General features: G+C 39.0%; 1 protein-coding gene across 6 annotated transcripts in view; it reads right to left on the bottom strand.

Moving 5' to 3' along the window:
- MACROD2 (mono-ADP ribosylhydrolase 2) overlaps positions 1-21,093 on the bottom strand; it is a 966,393-nt gene that overhangs the window by 728,711 nt on the left and 216,589 nt on the right. For all 6 annotated transcript variants that reach the window (XM_083607322.1, XM_083607325.1, XM_083607327.1 and 3 more), the window contains exon 5: positions 16,355-16,471. In XM_083607322.1, coding sequence (XP_083463448.1) covers positions 16,355-16,471 — 117 coding nt within the window. The remainder of the gene's footprint in view (positions 1-16,354; positions 16,472-21,093) is intronic.

The following is a 21,093-nucleotide window of genomic DNA, read 5'->3' as shown; positions in this document are numbered from 1 at the left end:
ATCACTTCCTCAATAAATTTCTTTCCTTTAGATATTGTTATTTATTAAATTTCTATACGGCCCTTCATCCAAAGATCACATGGTGGTTTACAATGTAACAACACAAAAATACATACCATAATAGCAAACAAAAACAATACCCCCACCAGTGTTTTTTCCCCTACAGGTACTCAAGGGTACGTGGTACCAGCACCATTTTTTTCTAGAAGGAAAACACTAGTTAAAAGTGTGGAACTTTTAACTAGTACTCAACTTCATGGTACTGGCACCTTTTTTCTAGAAGAAAAACACTGCCCCCCCCCCCATTTAAAAGGCCATAGATTGTTTAATTAGCCAAAGGCCTGGGAGAAGTGGAATAATTTATCCATCTTAAAAGCTAGAATGATATTGCCACACAAGGTCTTTAAAATTAGTAAACAGCATTTCTTGCAAGGACCTATACTGGATCAACAATTTTACTCACTTATTGGTTTACGAATGTATGAATATGCTAAGAATATACAACTTCCTCAGTCAAATAAAAGATAACATGCATGATGTACTAGAAGATGAACAAATAACATTATGCATTCATCGCTTCCCGCAAAAATAATTTAGACTGATTCCAAGAGGAATGTCAATTCAAATTCTGTCTTAGCTGAAAAGTACATTGTGGCCTATGCTAAATAAAATTCAAGATGACATAATAATTTTCTTCCAAGAAGAGTGAGCTACTGTCCCATTTTGTAAAGCCACTTACATTTTGATATTTGCAACATAATGGCCTTCTTGAGTATGCTATAACGAAAGTTAAAGAAATGGCCAAGTTCAAGAACAAAATTGCTCATCCAGTAAAGATGATTCTTCCATATACTAGGATGCAAAATACCTGCTTTCTTTGTCAATGCCTCATTATGAAATTTCTTTTACAAACTACAATCCTGATCAACTTGGTTGAACATTCTGACTATTAAAGTAAAAATGTTTCAAGCTGGTGATACAGGAACAAAAACGGATGACTGCATCCTATTTCTCTTCACAGTAACCCATCCATTAAATAACACGAATATACAATTTTCACAATCTCAGAAGCCTGAAACCACAAATTAAACGTATGTGGCTGCTTTTACTCCAAGGAAGCTGCAGGCAAAATCCACACTGAGTTCCATTGGTTAAGGATTATGGTACTAGTTCTCCCGGAAAGTTTCAGATCCCTATCCATTTTAGCACATGTTGCGGCACATGTGTAATTCATGTCTTGACAACACACTGACTCAAGGAGTTATAACATTTATAAAACCTTTTGCAAGCTGACAGAACAGAATATACAATGCCCCAAAATGTAAACAGCTGTTGAGAAAGGCGATTAGTGGGATGGGTAGGTCAATATGGTTATGATAGAAAGTTTGGTGCAGAAGTGTCAAAGTATGGCACAAATATAGACATCAGGGACACTCAACGTCTGCATGAAAATATTGCAAGAGTGCACCTATCTGACACGAGGTATGGGGCAACCAGACAGAGGGCCTTCTCAGATATAGTCCCATTTTTATAAAACTCTCTCCTCTTTAAGATGGTTGCCTAGCAGTACCATTACTAAATTTTAGGTACCAGGTGGAGACGTTTCATTTCCTTGGCTTAGATACATAGTGCTATTTAACATGTGCAGACCACTGAATTGTATCCAGCCCTGTGCAAGTTGGTTTCTGCTCAAGCAGCAAGTCTTTCCCTTCATCTCTCGAACCTCACATTCAGGGGTTGAAAGTGGCCGGAGAGGACAGGGAAGTTTTGTTTCACATGTGGAAGACTGTTGCGTAAACAGAACAGCAGCACTGAATGCAACATATTTTACCTTGGTTTTTGTATTTTATATTATTTTTGCAAACTGCCCTGGAAGGGCTGCTGAAGGGCAGTATATAATTGGCTTTAAAAATGAATGAAATCAACACACACACACAAGAGGGTATATGAGGCTTGTTGTTCGTGTTCGATTTAGTATTTCAGTCAGTGGACTAAAATTCTTGTAACAGTGAAAAAATGAGAGCTTTCAAAATGAATTTACTACTACTACTACTACTACTACTATCATATGCTGCCATCTGACTGGGTTGCCCCAGCCATTCTGGGCAGCTTCCAGAACTATATGAAAACACAATAAAACATCAAGCATTAATAAGTTCACTATAGAGGGCTGCTTCAGATGTCTTCTAAAAATAATATAGTTGTTTATCTGTTTAACACCTGATGGGAGGGCATTCCGTAATAATAATAATAATAATAATAATAAGGAGAAGAAGAAGAAGAAGAAGAAGAAGAAGAAGAAGAAGAAGAAGAAGAAGAAAGTGCAGTTGAACTAATATGGTGCATTCCAGGATGGCCAACAAGGTTTTTAGAACTATGGAAAAAGCAGTGTGCATTTTGATTCAGAACACATTTCAATAAAAAAAAAAACCCTAAAAGGACACAACATCAGTCTGTCATTTTCTGACAGCATGTGAAATTCACACAAATTGATTTTTTAAAAGTAAGATTTTTCACACCCAAACTATCACACGTGCACCTCTTCCTGTTGATTGCACCATTTATTTTTATCAAGTATTTACAAGTTAAAGCCTGGTAGGTTTAATCATGCCGTATGCTCTGCTATGAAAGCGAACATCTTCTATCTTTATGTCATCAGAAGGCAAGCTAAGACTGGTTTTTGAAACTAAGAAATCACAATCAAATATTTTTCAACACCTGAAAGAGCAAGAATGTGCAGAAAACATTTTTTTATATTATGTGTGGCTTAATATTTATGGAGAATACTTTGCCTTCTCTAGACTTTCATGACGATTAAAAAGTAAGTGTTAATAACTCTCTTTTCATGCACACAACACAATGCAGCACAGTTCACTCGAGAGACTGAGGACTACCAATTATCCTTTCTATGCATGGGTGTAGAGATACAGAATTTTCAACCAAAAAAAATGAAAAAGAAAAGCCAAAAAAACCATTATACCAATTCTCAATCAGCAGCTGTCAGAAGAAAGACGACTTGAAGTTGGTTGGGTTTCTTTTAAAGGAGAAGGCTAAAAATACCAACAAATCGCACATATAAACACACTAATTAAAGAGAGTGAAAGTCTGATTTTTCTAGATATTTGGGGACTTCCTTGATGAAATATGAATTCTTACTGCAAATACACTGCTTCTCATTCATCTTGATTGGCACAACCCTATAGGGCAGACCCCCAAATTTGTGGACCACCACTACTAAATGTACATCTTCTGTAGCAGTGTTTCTCAACTGGTGGAATACTCCACAGTGTCTTTTAAAATATATGTTTGCGTGTGCGTGTGTAGAATATATATATATATATATATATATATATATATATATATATATAGCATCACAATATTTCAATCCTTTTGAAAATTCAAATAAAATAATTCGGAGAAGGGAGATTTACAGTGTATTTTATTTTTTATGTTAGCTAAAAGAGGGCATGGGTTTAAAAGATTGAGAAGCACTGTTCCATACACTAGTTTAGCAGACCTCCTCTTGCATCAAGGAATCATGGGAACTGTAGTTTAGAGAGGGAGGGATTCCTAACAGAACTCTCAACACCTTATTAACTACAATTCTACACTCTTTGACCATTTTCTGTAAAGCCAAGGGGTGTGTGGCTGATCAGAACAGGAAATGAAGCCGCACTCTTAACCTTCACACATTTATCCAAAGGTTCACAATGCCTCCCCCAAACAGGCAAGGACAGGGGCAACCGTGGCAAATGGAGAAAGGAAAGAGGCTTGATCCTTCCTTCCCTCACTCGTCAGCTAGACCCATGCAGTGATAAGCAGTGTGCTGATCAGAAAAACAAAGCCCAGAGTAGGACTGGAGATGTAGGTCCTCTGCAATTCTCTCTGCTTTCATGCTAGGAGACTTGGGGGGACTGTCAAGGATGGAATGATGGGGTTTTTTGCCCAAGCCTGTGAGGGGTGGGGCATGGTTCTAGCATTTTTATTTTTCTCCAGAAGGCCTCAGATAATTAATGTGTTTAAAGGGTAAAGGGACCCCTGACCATTAGGTCCAGTCGTGACCGACTCTGGGGTTGCGGCGCTCATCTCATTTTATTGGCCAAGGGAGCCAGTGTACAGCTTCCGGGTCATGTGGCGAGCATGACTAAGCCGCTTCTGGAGAACCAGAGCAGCGCACGGAAACACCTTTTACCTTCCCGCCGGAGCGATACCTATTTATCTACTTGCACTTTGACGTGCTTTCGAACTGCTAGGTTGGCAGGAGCAGGGACCGAGCAACGGGAGATCACCCCATCGCGGGGATTCGAATCACCGACCTTCTGATAGGCAAGTCCTAGGCTCTGTGGTTTAACCCACAGTGCCAACCGCGTCCCTCAATTAATGTGTTAATCTTTACTTAAAAGACTTATTGTGAGGAAGCCCTGACAGTTAAAGTGGTCCGAAGCTGATGGCATCTACAGAGCAGATATTGCCTCAGTGTTTCCATCTTGTGATAACTGATGGAACAGACAAACGTAGCAATTGGTTTGCTTGGTTACTGCGAAGGTCCAACGGAATCCCAGTAGTTTTTGAAAGTTGCCTGCCCAGTGCTCAAGGCATGACAGTGATATCTATATTTTTCCCAGCATAGGCTAATCAGACATATATTGCCTCTGGGCAGAAAAGTTTAATTCTCAACCATTACAGCTAATAGCTACTGACAGCCTCTATCCTCCATCGAGATCCCCAGTCCTTTCAGAATCTATGTATGCGCCACAACAACACTCTCCAATTAATCTAATATTTACAATTATTGTACCAACATGGAGGTCACACTGCACCAAGAGGAGAAAGCACAGGTCTTTATTGTAATTTTTATATTGCATAATGAAGTACTTCCTTTTGCTTACCCTTCAGGGTGATCTACAGTTTCAGTGCTTGCAGAGACTCAGAGAGAAAATAACTTACTTTTGTCTGCTAAAATTCTGAAAACAGATATTTCTATATCTTTCCATAAACGGGAATGTGGCATCCCTCAAAATATACTACAATATGGTAAAGATAATTTCTACACTAGCTGGAAAGTCGAACTTCAGTTTGTATGTAGTTTAAGATGTTCTACTAGAAATAGTAGTTCACAAATAATTAATAATAATGAATTAGAAGAAATCATCAAGCCAATCTACATGTACTGCAGCTGTTAATCTGGAGTATAAAATTACTATATATAAAGAAATGGAGCTTGTTTTATTTTTAACACAGCCATATATATTCCTTCTTTCTTAATATGCCTTATTGTTTTACATACATAGATCTATAGTTCATGTTAGAAAGAAAATTGGCCCTTGTAAAAAGCTGAATACACAGTAGCCACTTATATAAGCCTCATTTTCAAATACCAATATTAAGGGTGGAATCCATCGTAATGCTAATGTGAATATTCTGTCAGTGCAATTTCTCCCTGTGCAAACATAACATCCTGTCCTTCTCTTTCCCCTGTGCTCTACCTAAATCTGTTCTAGGAGTTTCCCCAACCCAATGAGGCATGGGGAGGAAAAGGGAGGAATTTCCATTGTGCAAGAAGAAATCCTTGATGGAACTTGTTAGTAGAGTACAGGCCATAGTTACATACATACTCAATTTCCTCATACTGTTTGATTTCCAGACATTGGATCATCTTGGCTGCCTTCCTCTGTACACATTCCAGCTAGTCAATATCCTTCTTAAACTGTGGTTTCCAGAGCTGGACACAGTACTCCAGATGTGGTCCAACCAAGGCAGAGCAGAGCAGGACTATAATACTATACTTCTGTGGATGCAGCTTAGAATAGCATTAGGATTTTTTGTTAACTCATGTTAAGCCTGTTATCTACTAAGAGCCCTACGTCCTTTTCAAATGTACTACTGGCAAGTCGGGTGTCCCCCATCTTATATTTGTGCAGCTGATTCTTCTTGCCTAAATGTAGAACCTTCTCTTTGTCCTTACTGAAATTCATTTTGTTAGCTTTCGCCCAGTTCTCATTCCTTTCAGTAGGAATGTTTGTCAAATGGGATGTGTGTGTGGTGTCTCTGTCTGTCCAATATGTGCAGTCAGCAGTAATAAGCAAACTCACTGGAAAATGAGCAACTGTATAGTTGAACTTCACCTATAAGCTATGTGTTACATGGACTTCAGCTGTTAGATCTGTAGTTTCTGTAGTTTCTTCATAGCAAACCAGGAGACATTAACATTAAGAGGCTTGTTTTGTTTTAGTCTGCTAATTTACATTCTGGGGAGAAAAGGAAATCAACTTTCACATTGAATGTAGTTTTACAAACCCAGACTACTATGCTCCTTGAAGACACTAAATCTGGCATGGCACACCTGTGTCTAATGTGATTTTCTGCGTACTTGAAGTAATAAAGACCTGCAGGTGGGACTGGATTAGTAATGGGTCAGCTATAGAAGTTTTCAATTACAGGTTTCTGGTTCAACTCCAGTTCAGGTCAGTACTAACAAAGTCCTTACCATTTGGCAGCCACTCATTGGCCTATGTAAAATTAATTGATGGGTTCAATCCAGATCTCAGTGGTAATTGCCTATTACACAAAAGCCAGCAGCATGGTTAGGATTAATTGAAAACCATTTGCTGTGGGTTTTAGAAACCAGTTCAAGAACCAAAAAAAATTATAAGATTTAAAAAATTGCCAGAAAATTGGGCTTTACAGAAGTATAATTTTGATTTTCCTTCTACAAACTGAAGACCTAAATTAAATCATGTCTTCCCCAAAGGGGTAACTATAGCAGGGGAATTAATTCAAAAATATAGCAATCAATCAAGAGGGCTCCAGCACTGTACTAACTCATCATATAGATGTGATACAATTACTACACTAGACACTAAAAGTCAAATTTATTATCTTCTCCCATATTGCACTAAATAGCTATGTGACCCTATCAGTTAAACTCCCTTTCAAAACAGAGATTGAATGCAAAATACTATAACCTGAAGAGAGAGAAAAACAAACCCATTACCAAGAGGATGTAAATTACAATTGCTAATATAACTAAGAAGAGCAACAGCTGAGAAAAGGAAGCGTGATTTTCTTTTCATATTATGGGTGACAGACTCCAAGTACCCATAAAATTGTACTATATATTAGCAATATTTTCACATTACTAAACCACAAGTCACTCAGTTATAGCATTTTTGAAGTCAGAAAAAAAACAAAAGAGGGAGGGATAAATCTGCAACAATTAACAATAAGACTAGCATGCATTGCTAGTCTTATTCACTGGTAAGTATTCATAACCTTATTTACCAATTAAATGATGAGCAGCTTTTTTACTATAGCAACATGTAGGTAATTTTGTTTGCCTTTGCAAACCATATATTTCGCCTCCCTATTGAGTTCCAGGTTGAATAATTTTGTTATCTAGTCATGGTCTGGTAGATTACGTTCTTGAGGCTTTTGCTGGGTAATCAGAAGATGCCATTAGCAGAAGAGAGTTATCAGAGTCATAACTTATCATTCTGAAGGCTAATTCACAAGGACTTTTAAGGAGGAGTAGCCACAGTTGTGTTGTTGATGTTTTTTTGTTTGTTTGTTTTTGTCATCAATCCAGACTGAAGAAGAGTTTGGATTTGTAACCCGCTTTATCACTACCCGAAGGAGTCTCAAAGCAGCTAACATTCTCCTTTCCCTTCCTCCCCCACAACAAACACTCTGTGAGGTGAGTGGGGCTGAGAGACTTCAAAGAACTGTGACTAGCCCAAGGTCACCCAGCAGCTGTATGTGGAGGAGCAGAGACGCGAACCTGGTTCACCAGATTACAAGACTACCACTCTTAACCACTACACCACATTGGCTCACTACACCACACTGACTGATGTTTTCCTGCCATGAACGCAAAAAGGTTCTCTTCAACCTGACCACGACTCCTAGACACTCACTGATTCCAGTGATTATAACTTCTCATAAAAGCGGTGTTTAGGATTGAGTACAAAAACCCTATCTGGCTGCAGCTCAGCATGCATCCAGAAGCAGAAGGCAGGTTTTGCATTCCCCTCTAAGTCTGTGAAAGCACGGGAATGAGCCAGTGTAATTCAAGGTTGTACAAATGAGCCTGAAATTGTTTGTCTTTCATATTAAGAAACTTACATGACGATAATGCAAACATAGGGGCCTCCTATGTATTATCTGTAGCTTTTATCTTTTCTTACATACTTGATCTTAGTTCCTTATAGACCATAATGATATTTTATTATACTGTATATCTCTCTTTTTTCCCTATACTCTTTGGTTATATAATTTCCCCCAATAATATTGGACCAGGTAAGTGTGTGTGTGTGTGTGTGTGTGTGTGTGTGTGTGTGTGAGAGAGAGAGAGAGAGAGAGAGAGAGAGAGAGAGAGAGAGAGAGGGAGGAATAATTGGGCCTTACAGTAATAGCTCATTGGCACCATCTCTGTAAAGCATATTTTCACAAATTCTGAACACCCTAAATGCAGTTTTGAGCAGCTGGTCAAATTACTCATGACAAATAAAGAAAACTTTTTTTTTTTCATCTCGCTTTTTCCTGAAATTTAGTTTAATAATCTCAGTGGTCATTTTCCAGTTCAGAATTTTTTTTGAAAGGCTGAGGATTATTTATTTCCAAATGGATGACCCGTTTTCTCAAATAAAATAGTATCTGGGTTTAAAATCTACCAATCTCCTGCTATGTATTTTGCATTTAAGAATTCCAAAAACTTAAACATAAGAGCTAATGTTCTTAGGAAAATCAGTAACATCAAAAGCACCTTGTGCTGAAAAAGCAAAGGGAGAAATTCGACGTTGGACACTTCTGATCAATCCACCAGCAAAAGCTTTTCTGTTTGTCAGATAGAATGATACCCCTCTCCTCCACCCATGTGCTGTTCTGGGATTTCTCCTGACCTTCCAGAGAGTATTTGGGGAAGGGAAGGAGTACAAAGGGAAGGAGAAGGGTGAAGTCCCATTGAGCCAGAGAGAGCCCTTGCACTGCTTTCTGTTAGTGCAGCAGGTTAGCTGAATCCAGGCCAAAATCACCTGACTGATTCAAGGTTTTAAAAGAAACTCACAATTAAAGGAAGCCTGCTATTTCACACAGCCTGGTTTTACTTCACTATATAAAGCCCTGCCTAATAAATGAGACAGGAAATATGAGGCAAAAACATTTTCTATGCAGTTAAGGACAGATTTAAAAATATGTGGCCAAAAGCAAACTAAACCCAGAAGTACACTTCAGAAAGGTCAAAGTTTCATTAGCTTTTTAATGTTTGCTTTTATTAGTGTTTTTCATGAATATCCTAGGTTGTCTTTTGTCAGCCACTTAGAAGTCTATTGTTTGAGTGAGTGGAATATAAATTTTGTTAAATAAATAATAAATCAGCAGAGGTGCCATAATTTTTCTTTGGAAGTGTGACACTGGTGGCTGTCATGATGAGCTCCCTGCACTACCAAAGGGATCACTACATTGCTGCTCTTGGTAGATATCCCATTAATTGTGCTTCCCTGTAAGGCTGATTGCCTGACCTCTATGGTCTTTCCAGCGCTGCATGCAATACTTAACTTGGAGATAGAGCACTGGGTGGAGTTTTTTTGGTTTTTGTTTTGTTTTCCCAAGACAAGGGGGAAAAAACACAGTAGGAATTGTGATGCGATTTCTCTACTGCAATCTAGATTTTGAAGAAATGCAAATACATACAATTTGTTTTATCTTCCTTGCATAATATAGAATCAGCCCATAGAGGTCAGGCTTCAATGGGAAATTTACAACCTTCGCAATCACAAATTCACTGAGCCAACTGGCAGTAGCATTCACAATACCACACGACACACACATACACATTTTATTTTGGTCTGACTCAGAATGGAGAAAATCTTGCAGTATTGCCCCCTGGCTTTGACTAAGATGCTAAAATAGGACACTGACAGATTAAGTCCTGGTTCTGCAGAGTTTAAATGTGAAACCTTTTCTCCTGCTTTCAAGCACCCCTTTTTGTACTGTCTTTCTGCTGAAATGGCACTTTTCATAAAGCATCTGCGTGTACTTTGAATATTCTAGTGTCAGGAAGTTGGCCCTTCTCATTACACTGTGGGAATTTAAATGTGGCCTCGCAATCACACCTCAGCATTTGTTGCTGGTCATTAACAGGAATACAGTAAGGTCTAGTATCAGTTTCTTGTTACAATGTTAATGTCAGGGTTTCTTTCCCACTTCTGGTACACGTTCGACAAGACTTAATCAGTGAATGTGATATTGCATTATTTTTCTCCACTTCAAACAGTAATAGCTATCTAAAGTGACAGCTATTTTAAGTCTATAAGAAGGCAAGCAAGTTATTTATATCTGATGTTCCTCCCATTTTCCTCTTAAGACTACTTCAGAAACCAAAGTAGTATTTTTTTATAGTTATCTCTGAATTATCCTGCATAAATACTCTTTAATGCCTCATTTCCTCTTATTACATGCTAAAACTTACTTGGAACATCATAATTAATCACTTCTAATCATTAACAGTGTCCCAGGTATTTCAAAACTCTTGGCTTTCTGAAGTATTCCCCCTTAGGATCTGAATGTTATGAGCCTTGCAGGTAGATTGTGGATACAGTAGTTCTGTAGATTTATGGTATCAGAGTCAAATAAAGGAATGAAATTGAGAGCAAGTCCACAAAGGTCCTATCCTAAATCACAGACTAAATCCTGTTGGACTCAATCTAATTACAAGTAGTTTTCTTTCTTCTGGTGGCAAGATATCTTTGCTATATACAGAAAACACACCCTTCCTCTTGGATGTACAGGGGTAGCAAACCTCCTGTGGATACTTTCACACTAATAAGGAAGCAACAGTCCCTAAACTTGAGAGCACGCAGCTCATTAAATTACGTTTAGCACAATTTCCCCATTAAATATTGACAAATGTTACCCAATGAAAAAGACACATCATGGAGAAGTAAGATACCTCCATGGCATGAATACATGTGCAACACTGGCAACATTATTTTAAGTTAAGCACTGTAATAATAATAATAATAATAATTATTATTATTATTATTATTATTATTATTATTATTATTTATACCCCGCCCTCCCCAGCCAAGGCCGGGCTCAGAGTGGCTTACAAGCAATAATAAAAACAAGTTAAATGATTACAACTTAAAAACAAAATTAAAAATACAACATTAAAATATTGAAACATTAAAATATTAAAATGTAGCCTCGTCGCAGGAGGAGAAGGAAAAGAAAAAAGAAAGAGAGGGAGGGAATCAAATTGGCTCCAAGCCAAAGGCCAGGTGGAACAACTCTGTCTTACAGGCCCTGCGGAAAGAAATCAGATCCTGCAGGGCCCTGGTCCCATGAGGCAGAGCGTTCCACCAGACCGGAGCCAGAGTTGAAAAGGCCCTGGCTCTGGTTGAAGCCAATCTAACTTCTTTAGGGCCCGGGACCACTAGGGTGTTGCTATTTATGGACCTTGAGGCTCTCCGTGGTGCATACCAGGAGAGGCGGTCCCGTAGGTACGAGGGTCCTAGGCCGTGAAGGGCTTTAAAGGTCAAAAGCAGCACCTTAAATCTGATCCTGTACTCCACCGGGAGCCAGTGCAGCTTGAAAAGCACTGGGTGAATATGCTCCCATGGCAGAGACCCCGTGAGGAGCCTCGCTGCAGCATTCTGCACCCGCTGGAGTTTCTGGGACAGCTTTAAGGGCAGCCCCGCATAGAGCGAAAAGCTGTAGAAAGCTGAGGCTCAGAAACACTGGCTTGTCTAACTCGGCCTACAGAGAGAATTTGAAATGGGAGATCTGAACAGTTGATTTCTTCATGCAAAGGACATTGCATGTGATACTATTTGGGCACAGTTTTTGTCCAATGCTGACATGGATATGCATTCTTTGGGGGGGGAGGGGAGACAGCTAGTGAGGAATAGAGAGAGGCAGATTTATTTGTTTTAAGAAGAACCTTGCACAAGACGAAAGGATAAAGGGTCTGGAAACCAAGTCTTATTAAGAAAGGTTGAAGGAGCTGGGTATGTTTAGCCTGGTAAAGAGAAGTCTGGGAGGAGATATGATAGCCATCTTCAAATATCTAAAGGGCTGTCACATGAAGGATGGAGCAAACTTGTTTTCTCCTGCTCTGGAGGCTAGGGCCCAAACCAATGAATGCAAGTTACAAGAAGGGAGATTCAAGAAGAACTTTCTTGCAGTAGGAACTGTTCAATAGTGGAACAGACTTCCATGAGATGTGGTGGACTCTCCTTCCTTGGAGGTTTTTAAGCAGAGGTTGGATGGTCATCTGTCATGTATGATTTAGTTGAAATTCCTGCATTGCAGGGGGTTGGACAAGATGACCTTTGGGGTCCCTTCCAACTCTACAATTCCATGATTCTGTGATTTCTGCACAGGGGTTCAACTGCAGATTGCAGCCTCCACTATTTCATTTGGTGTAAAAAAAGGTTATGGAAAACTACATGCAGTTGAGGAGTATCATGTGCAGTTTGACATTTGCCATCACTGTATTATTCTAGCTATATTTTACTAAAGACCAGTGTCTGTTTTATATATAGATAGATAGATAGATAGATATAGATATAGATATAGATATAGATATAGATATAGATATAGATATATAGATACACACACACACACACACACAAAATAAATGTATGCTTAACAATAACAGCAACATTTATTGTCCAGTTTGTAACCAATGTACTGCAATTAATATCTATGTAATGTACTGATTTAATTATATTTTCCTAAATGGTATAAAAACAAGTACGTAGATTTAAATCATCCCACCTTAAGGCTAATGACCTCAAGTATAAAGTTTTAAATAAAGAAAGATTATTATGCATACACAATGAGTGCTTTCTAATCTCTAATTAAACGGGCTAATTATTCCCACTGTGGATAATGCCAATATCACTACTTATATCACAGCAGGAATTGCCTTGGCGAGCACATTTACATTATCACTTTGGATTGATCTACATTGTAACATTAAATTGATCAGAAAGATAAATCAATAGCCACACAGTGTTACCTAATGGGTAGTGACTATGTTAATACATTTCTGGTGTGTGTAAATTAAGATCAGCATAAAACCTCTGGTATGATCCTGAATTTCAAAAAGGCCTATTTTTAAAAGGTGTGTTCAGGATTCCTGCCCCTCTGCTTCATTCTCCCTTTGCTCTCCCACTTACAGTCAGTAAGTATTACATGGTCACTGAGAAGGATGCTCATTTATGCTCAGTCTCCATTTAGCTATTTTGGGCTTTCCTCATTTTTCTAAAGAATTTTCTAAAGAGAAACCTTGGCGTTTCTCCAAGTTTGTTGATATTTCTGTCTTCTGCATGGACTATGCCACTGTAGGTCCATAAGCAACAGCGGTCTCCCACAGGACTCTGAAATTAGTATATATGGTTATGACCCTATTCCCTTACTGCTTTTACTGCTAGGAGGGGTCTAAACCACTGTGGTCTAAACCACTGAGCCTCTTGAACTTGCCGATTGAAAGGTCTGTTTGAATCCTCACGACGGTGGTGAGCTCCCGTTGCTGTGTCCCAGCTTCTGCCAACCTAGCAGTTCGAAAGTACACCAGTGCAAGTAGATAAATAGGTACCACTGCGGCGGGAAGGTAAACGGCATTTCTGCGCACTCTGGTTTCCGTCACGGTGTTCTGTTGCGCCAGAAGCGGTTCAGTCATGCTGGCCACATGACCCAGAAAGCTGACTGTGGACAAACGCTGGTTCCCTCAGCCTGAAAGCGAGATGAGTGCCGTGCCCCATAGTCACCTTTGACTGGACTTTACCATCCTGGGGTCCTTTACCTTTACCTTTACCTTACCTATTTCTGCTAGGCATATATCCCAGTCTTCCTTTAGAAAGCTCAGAGTATCTTACATGGACACACAGTGTTCTCCCATCCAGGAACTGATCAGATTATACTGCCTTAGTTTCACCATTAAGATATGATCAAATGCTCTCAGACCAGTCACTGGACTCCCCAGAGAAACCAGCTCCATCCGCCTCCTTCCTCTCCTTCTACCAAATCAGGCTACAAGGCTTCTCAACTGGCTCCGCCAATACACCAGATACTCTTGAATTCTTACCAGTTCATCTGCTTTTTTCCTCTTCCCTACTAATCCCTTTTCTGTTCGTACTGCATTTTTGTAGATTATAACCCTGAGAGCAGGGGGTTGTCTTCTCATGTTAGTCATAGTTACAAGACACTCTGAGAGCCTTCTGCCTGCCCCCAGCTAAAGAGCGGGGTAAAAATACTTTGAACAAATGAAAGAATAAACAACCACCAGCCAAACATTAAGCTGCCGTGCCATACATTATAACCAAGTTCTTGAGGTAGTTCATAATGTAGTTATAACTATTAAGGGTGAGAATACACACACACACACATACACACAAAAATATATCCTTCGCAGCCCCCAGGTCCTTGGATGATCTACAGGCTTCTCGGCTTTTAAATCTTGTGTTAACATAATAATTAAATAATCTAAATTGGATATAGAAATATTGACATAAATGTGTCTTTATGGAAACTCTAATTCCGTGCTGCTTTATAGCACTGCTGTAGTCTGAGGTTCCCAGGTAGTCATTTGGTGCATCCCAAGGCATCTGTTTCCCACATGCAAGCTTCCTATTTCACATAGTATAAGTAATAATATTTGTCTATTTGGGAATATTTTTTATTTGTTCATATTTTTACTGTCACACCCATATACAACTTCACAGAAAGTTCACTCTACATAGTTATAAGCTTGAATTTTCAAAACAGCCTATTGCTTCTTGTTTTTCACTGAAATTTAGCTCTTCACATACAAGTTACAACATCCAAAGTTTGTGTCTTCTTCTTTTGTCCCATGGAGGAAAATTGCGATGAACATACTGGATGAGCAAATCAAGACTGAAAATACAATAAAATGTAGACTGCCTTTCAAATCTGACCCTGACACTTAAAGAAGTACAGTGGAACCTCGGGTTACGAACTTAATTCGTTCTGAAGGTCTGTTCTTAACCCGAAACTGTTCTTAACCTGAGGAGCGCTTCAGCTAATGGGGCCTCCTGCTGCCGCCGCACGGCTGCCGTGCGATTTCCATTCTACTTCCGGGTTAGCGGAGTTTGTAACCCGAAGTGTTTGTAACCTGAGGTACCACTGTACACTTTTCTAATTGTTGGGACAGGATGAGGAAATGCTGTGTTTTAATATTTATTTTATTTTATTTTTATTTTATTGTAACAATCTGGAGGATGGGGCAAGGCAGGTGGAAAAGCCATTGCCTGATGAACAGAAAATCTCTCTCCCCTCCCAGTTGACATTTGCACTGCCAATCATTCCTAATGGCCAAGTACTCTTTGTTTCTTGCTAATAACAACCCATCTTCTTCTTAGCATGGGAAACTGGTTGGCTTTGTCTTTTTGAAGCTGCTAGATTCAGTATTAGCTTCCACTAATACTCCAAGCATTGATTTATTGCTAACATTAACTTAATCTAAGAATTTAGGGGGATCTGGCCCCTCACAAAGTCATAACACATTTATGGGGGATCTAGCCACCCCCGCTCCGCAAACTCAGAACATCATATAACAAAGAGAGCACAAAAACTTCCAGCTCCTGCAACACAGTCTCACACAACTGAGTTGGATTGCTAAATACTGCCCTGATGTTCCAAAATTTGAGCACAATATGCCCCACTTCTTTGTGGTGTCATTTTACATCCAGGCTGCAAACAATTGCTATTTCAGTGTTTACTTTCCCAAGTGTGGCTAAATAGCTATGCAAGAAGGTCAGTAAAATAACCTTTTTTCCTCTATTTACATATAATGGGAATTTTGACAATTCGACTTTCAAAGAGAGAGAAAACATTCTGGTGCTGAGAACAGTATTCCACTGAATGCTTAACTGTGACAGATGCTGTCACAGTAATTGCCAATCAGCCTATACACAGCAGCTGAAAACACAAAATACATCACTTTGATCTCCTTGGCTCAAAATGCATTTCACAGCCAAGATATCGGCACCATTTATAGAAGCTGTCCACCATGCAGATCAATTTGATAATGTACATTTTGTTAAAACTGTTGAAGGTTTTTCATAAACACAAGCGTATGCAAAACAATCTATGGTCTGCTATGATTCAAAACGTAAACACGCATGTTTCCCTTACTCAAAAGAAGCTCAGCCTCTTGAAACATCTCAATTCCTCCGAAGGACAAAGGTCATCATGAAGCACGCTTAATTTAATCTTACTGCTAATTTGGTAAGTGAATGCCTCACTTGATTTATCGTGTTGGGAAGTGAGGTATGTATAAAGTTTCAGCTTGATTTTTAAAAAATGTGTGAGGGGAAAGTATCTTACTTACATTTTGCGGGCAGGTCATAACCACAAGTAATTTTTGCTTGTCCAGTTTCACAGCCACTCAGGTTGCGACATTCAGCGACTAGACAGGGGCCGGCAGCTCTATGAATACAGCCATCAACTAAAAGAAAGAGGGAATAAATTATATATATATATATTTTAAAAAACTTCAGTAATCAAAGTCTAACTGGACTAAAGATGAGGCATTTGATGCAGATTATTAAAAAAAAATCAGTTTCAGCAGAAAGGACCCTCTAACACTATATTAATATTTGCAAATTGTCCAAAACCCAATAATTTTAATTGGGGGGAGCACCGTTATTTAAAATGAGGTTGCAGAAGCCCAACTGAAACAACTCTATTCCATGTGCTCCTGAGACATTCAGAGGGGGGGGACAAGAAAAGGTGATTGCCCCTCAACTGGTAGAAATGAACAAATTTGTAGCAAGCTCCCCCAAAGCTGCCAAAAAATCTGTGGGACTCTAATTTGAACTAGATATGTCATGGAGCTACAGGAATTTTACTGTGATCACCAAGCATGGATACACACATAAAAAGAAAGATCCTGTGAGTATATACAAAAGAAATTCTCACAGTACAATTCTCCTGTGTTAAGGTCGTTGATTATTTACTTAGCCAGTTACCAAGCAAGAAGAAAATTTGGTTTTGTTATTAAAAGACAGCGTGAAAATGAAAGCATAATTTAATACTACCTTGTGGGTGCTGTCGAATCCCTTTTGTATTAGTTGGCGGGATATTAAACGTTAGAAATAAATTAAATAAATAAAACTATTCCACCAGATTGCATAGTACTTCCCACATCATAAAGTTTTTTAATGCAGAACAATTTGCACAGCACAACAGCATCCCTCTTTCAACTTACATCTTGCTATTGCAATATTCAAAAAACAACAACCAATCATTTACATTGTAACAGCCGAAACTGTAAAATCATCTAAAAGTTAGTGGTGCAATGCTTAATGCTTATTGTTCTCAAGAGCTTTAGGGAAAAATATTAATAGTGGAAGCATAGATGAGAACGGCAGGGAGAAGGAAGAGGAAAACAAACAGTCAAAGCAATTTTAGTCTATTCACAAGCAATGGGATAAATATATTTTTTTCTAATTAGAAGCAAAGTAAAGAAAAGAATAATTAAAAACAATTAAAACAACATAGTAATTATTGCAAATCACTACATCAGTGGCAATATTAATAATTTCTTATAAGAAACCCATGGATGCCATATGTTCCCTACATATGTTCAGAGATTATGGCAACAAAACAAAAAAGTAGTAGGATATGCCCCAAATTAAAAGTCTCTAATCATATAAATATTTACATAAGAAAAGGAAATTGTGATGTGTCTGCCTTATGGAATTTTTAGATTCAGAGTTGTGATGGGGTGGGATTTGAAATTTCCAACAACTGCCCCTCCCCAGATCTATTTCACCCCAACAGAAAGAAAGAAAGAAAGAAAGAAAGAAAGAAAGAAAGAAAGAAAGAAAGAAAGAAAGGGCTTGCTGTTGTTTTATTGATTATAGTTTAGAAATTATTTATTGTAACTGTTGAATGGATTTCTGATTAACTTTTATATGTTATTATTATTTAATACTATTCTAATGATTGTTGAATGTTACTTTTTTATGTAGGTTGCCTATTTTAAAGTTTTATTATCACATTTTTGTATTCCATTAGATTGTTATAAGATGTACATTTTTTGTTTCTTCAGCTTGTAAACCGCCTTGAGTATTGTAAGACAGAAAGACGGTATACAAATTAAAAAATGATGAATGATGAAAAAAAGGAAGGAAGGAAGGAAGGAAGGAAGGAAGGAAAGAAGGAAAGAAGGAAGGAAGGTAGGTAGGTATTGGCAGGAACTGTTAGCTGTGACCAAGATAACTTCCTACACATAAACCCTAAAGGGCACAAGCAGACCACCAGGAACAGGAGGGGGCATCAGAGCATAAATTTGCAAAACACATAGGTCTGCTGGAATCCATAGGAACTCATAGGCCAAGTTAATGTTGCTAACACCACTATGTTGTCTGGATGACTTCATTACTGAAGGATAACATGGGAAGTGGCTTCCATCTCTGTTTACTGGTTTTGCTAGAATAAAATAGCAAAAAAGGATCAACTAGCGATGCCTCTACACAAGAACTATCCAGCACAATTTGCTTTAGGTATATTGACTGTGCTGAGGTGACCTTTAGGTTTTCAATAAGGACTCCCTGGTCAGTGGATTCCATGACAGTCTGCCTGTTCCATGAGTGAAGCCTTACCCTGGGCTGCCTGGAAAAAGCATCAGTCTCGCTTCCATTTGAAGATCTGAAGACCTCTTTTCCCAAAGCATCAAAGCAGTTATGCAGTGAGCCAACTTTGTTCACTAATTACCTCCTTTGGTGGTTGCAGCCTTGTGGCAGATTTGTTGCACTCTGTCTCTGACCTTGTGATTAAATTGTGCTAGATTAATTCCTGAAGAAAGTTGAGGTGCTTATTTTTCTCTCTTCTGTGCTCTGCATTCCTTCTCCTGACTACATGGTCTGCCTAAATCTTAAGTTGATGTGTGCTTATTCTAAGCCTGAGCAGCTTTATACGGAGGGATGGGAACTCGCCTCACACATCTAGTAAGATTGATGATGCCAGGTGAGGCACTAGGTATAAGGCAGGCTTGTAAGCCCAATTTACCCTAGATTATGTTAAAGAGCCCAATAGGGCTCTCTAGATCAGAATGGGTTTCAAAATCCAGATTCAACTCAGGCATTGGGAGGATGTCTTCCAGACTAATCTGGTTTAATATCCATTCTGAATCAGAACCATGTGTGAGATAATCCATTTATCACTAATTTAAGAGTTCACCTGTCAAAACATTGCAGTTCTAGAAACAGATAGTTGCTGCTGTTTGTGGACATAATGAGAACCAAAGAGCAGAGTCTTAAGTCTGTGCCATGGGGCATCAGCACTAAAGTTTATTTCCTTCATTTCTTTTCAAAATCAAAGAAGCTCCTTGACTGACACCATAGAGATGAGTCATGGTGGGCAACATAAACACCCATAACATTTCCAATAATTCTGCTATGTTGGAAGCTCTGAAATTTGAATGATGCTGCTGGTGTTGCAGTAGAGAAATAGATGAAGCTGAGTGGAATATTAATTTTCAGAATTGCTAATTAACAACAGTGCATAGTGTTGCTAATTAATAACAGCATACATGTTGTAAACATAGGTGCTCTGAAAGCATTAGATGGAATATGCGTTCCATTTTGCTGACCCAATAATTATTCAGTGCCCATTCCTACTCTCTCTGAAATGATTTCGTAACATTCAACAAAACTGAGGAAGGGAGTGGAGAGGATCGTTTTGGCAGCTGTTGATCTAGCAACATCAAGCATTCAGTCCACCATGGTCACAAAAGTCAGCAGAAACTGAGGGTCTATCTTTATTATGTTCTAGAAACTCAGTTGTATGCTTTGAAGTGTATTATGCCTTTGTGAGATTTCAGGAATTCCGCCTAGATTTTTTTAAGGGGGGAAAAGCACACATAAATGATTCCTTTTGATACTCAAATCCATCCTGAACCTGACTCATTAAATTTACAAAATGCTATTCTGAAGTGTATTTTAATCATCATGGGCAAGCACAATTATGGAATTGCATTTTCAAACCTCTCCATTCGAAACATTCAGTATTTTTCACCCTGGTAATAAATGTACAAAATATGTGCCTGTGCTGCTAAAATCCTGATTGCCAAGAAGCGAAAGAGTGACTTCCCATGTACATTTACATAATGGTTACATAAATAATGGGATATACAGTATAGGACTAATGGATAAACTGACAAGCTTTTAAGTTGCAAGAGTATAGGGAATAATAAGGAATTTCCAAGGAAATTGACATTTTGTTCATTATGCCAGCTTTCTACAGTGGTACCTCAGGATGCAAACGGGATCCGTTCCGGAGCCCCGTTCACATCATGAGCAGAATGCAACCCGTGTCTGCGCATGCACAGGTCACAATTTGCCACGTCTGCACATGCACGTGAGGTCATTTTGAGCATCTGCGCATGTGCGAGCGGCGAAACGTCGCCGCGGGACGCAACCTGAAAAGATTTAACCTGAAGCGTCTTTAACCCGAGGTATGACTCTATTCTGAAACATGCATTGGAATTTTATATAGAGATATATACTGTAAAAGCTGGCTACTAAAAGCAGGATACCCAAAACATTTTTACAGTAGGATAAATCACACCTAGCTCAAACATTGCAGCATGTATACATGATAGGAGCCTGGAGTTGTGCCTGCCTGCCCTGACTCTGGACCTGTGTAATTTTCACTTGTGGGGTGCATCATAGAAAAGAAGAGAAGAGTTTGGATTTGATATCCTGCTTTACCCAAAGGAGTCTCAAAGCGGCTAACATTCTCCTTTCCCTTCCTCCCCTACAACAAACACTCTGTGAGGTGAGTGGGGCTGAGAGACTTCAGAGAAGTGTGACTAGCCCAAAGTCACCCAGCAGATGCATGTGGAGGAGCGGGGACACGAACCCGGTTCCCCAGATTACGAGTCTACTGCTCTTAACCACTACACCACACTGGCTCTTTGTAGAATTAAGGCTGCCTGTTCATTAAGGCCAATCCTTACAATCTTTAATCCCTGATTCTGAGGGTAAAGAACTGTATAAACTGAGCCTGACACCCCAAGCATGGGTGTCAAAGAGACCTGGGCAGGCAGGAAAAAACTCCCTC

The sequence above is a fragment of the Podarcis filfolensis genome (genome assembly GCF_964270895.1).
Source record: "Podarcis filfolensis genome assembly, chromosome: 3".
Lineage (NCBI taxonomy): Eukaryota > Metazoa > Chordata > Lepidosauria > Squamata > Lacertidae > Podarcis > Podarcis filfolensis.
The sequence above is the reverse complement of the archived record's forward strand: the minus strand, read 5'-3'. Positions and strand labels throughout refer to the sequence as shown.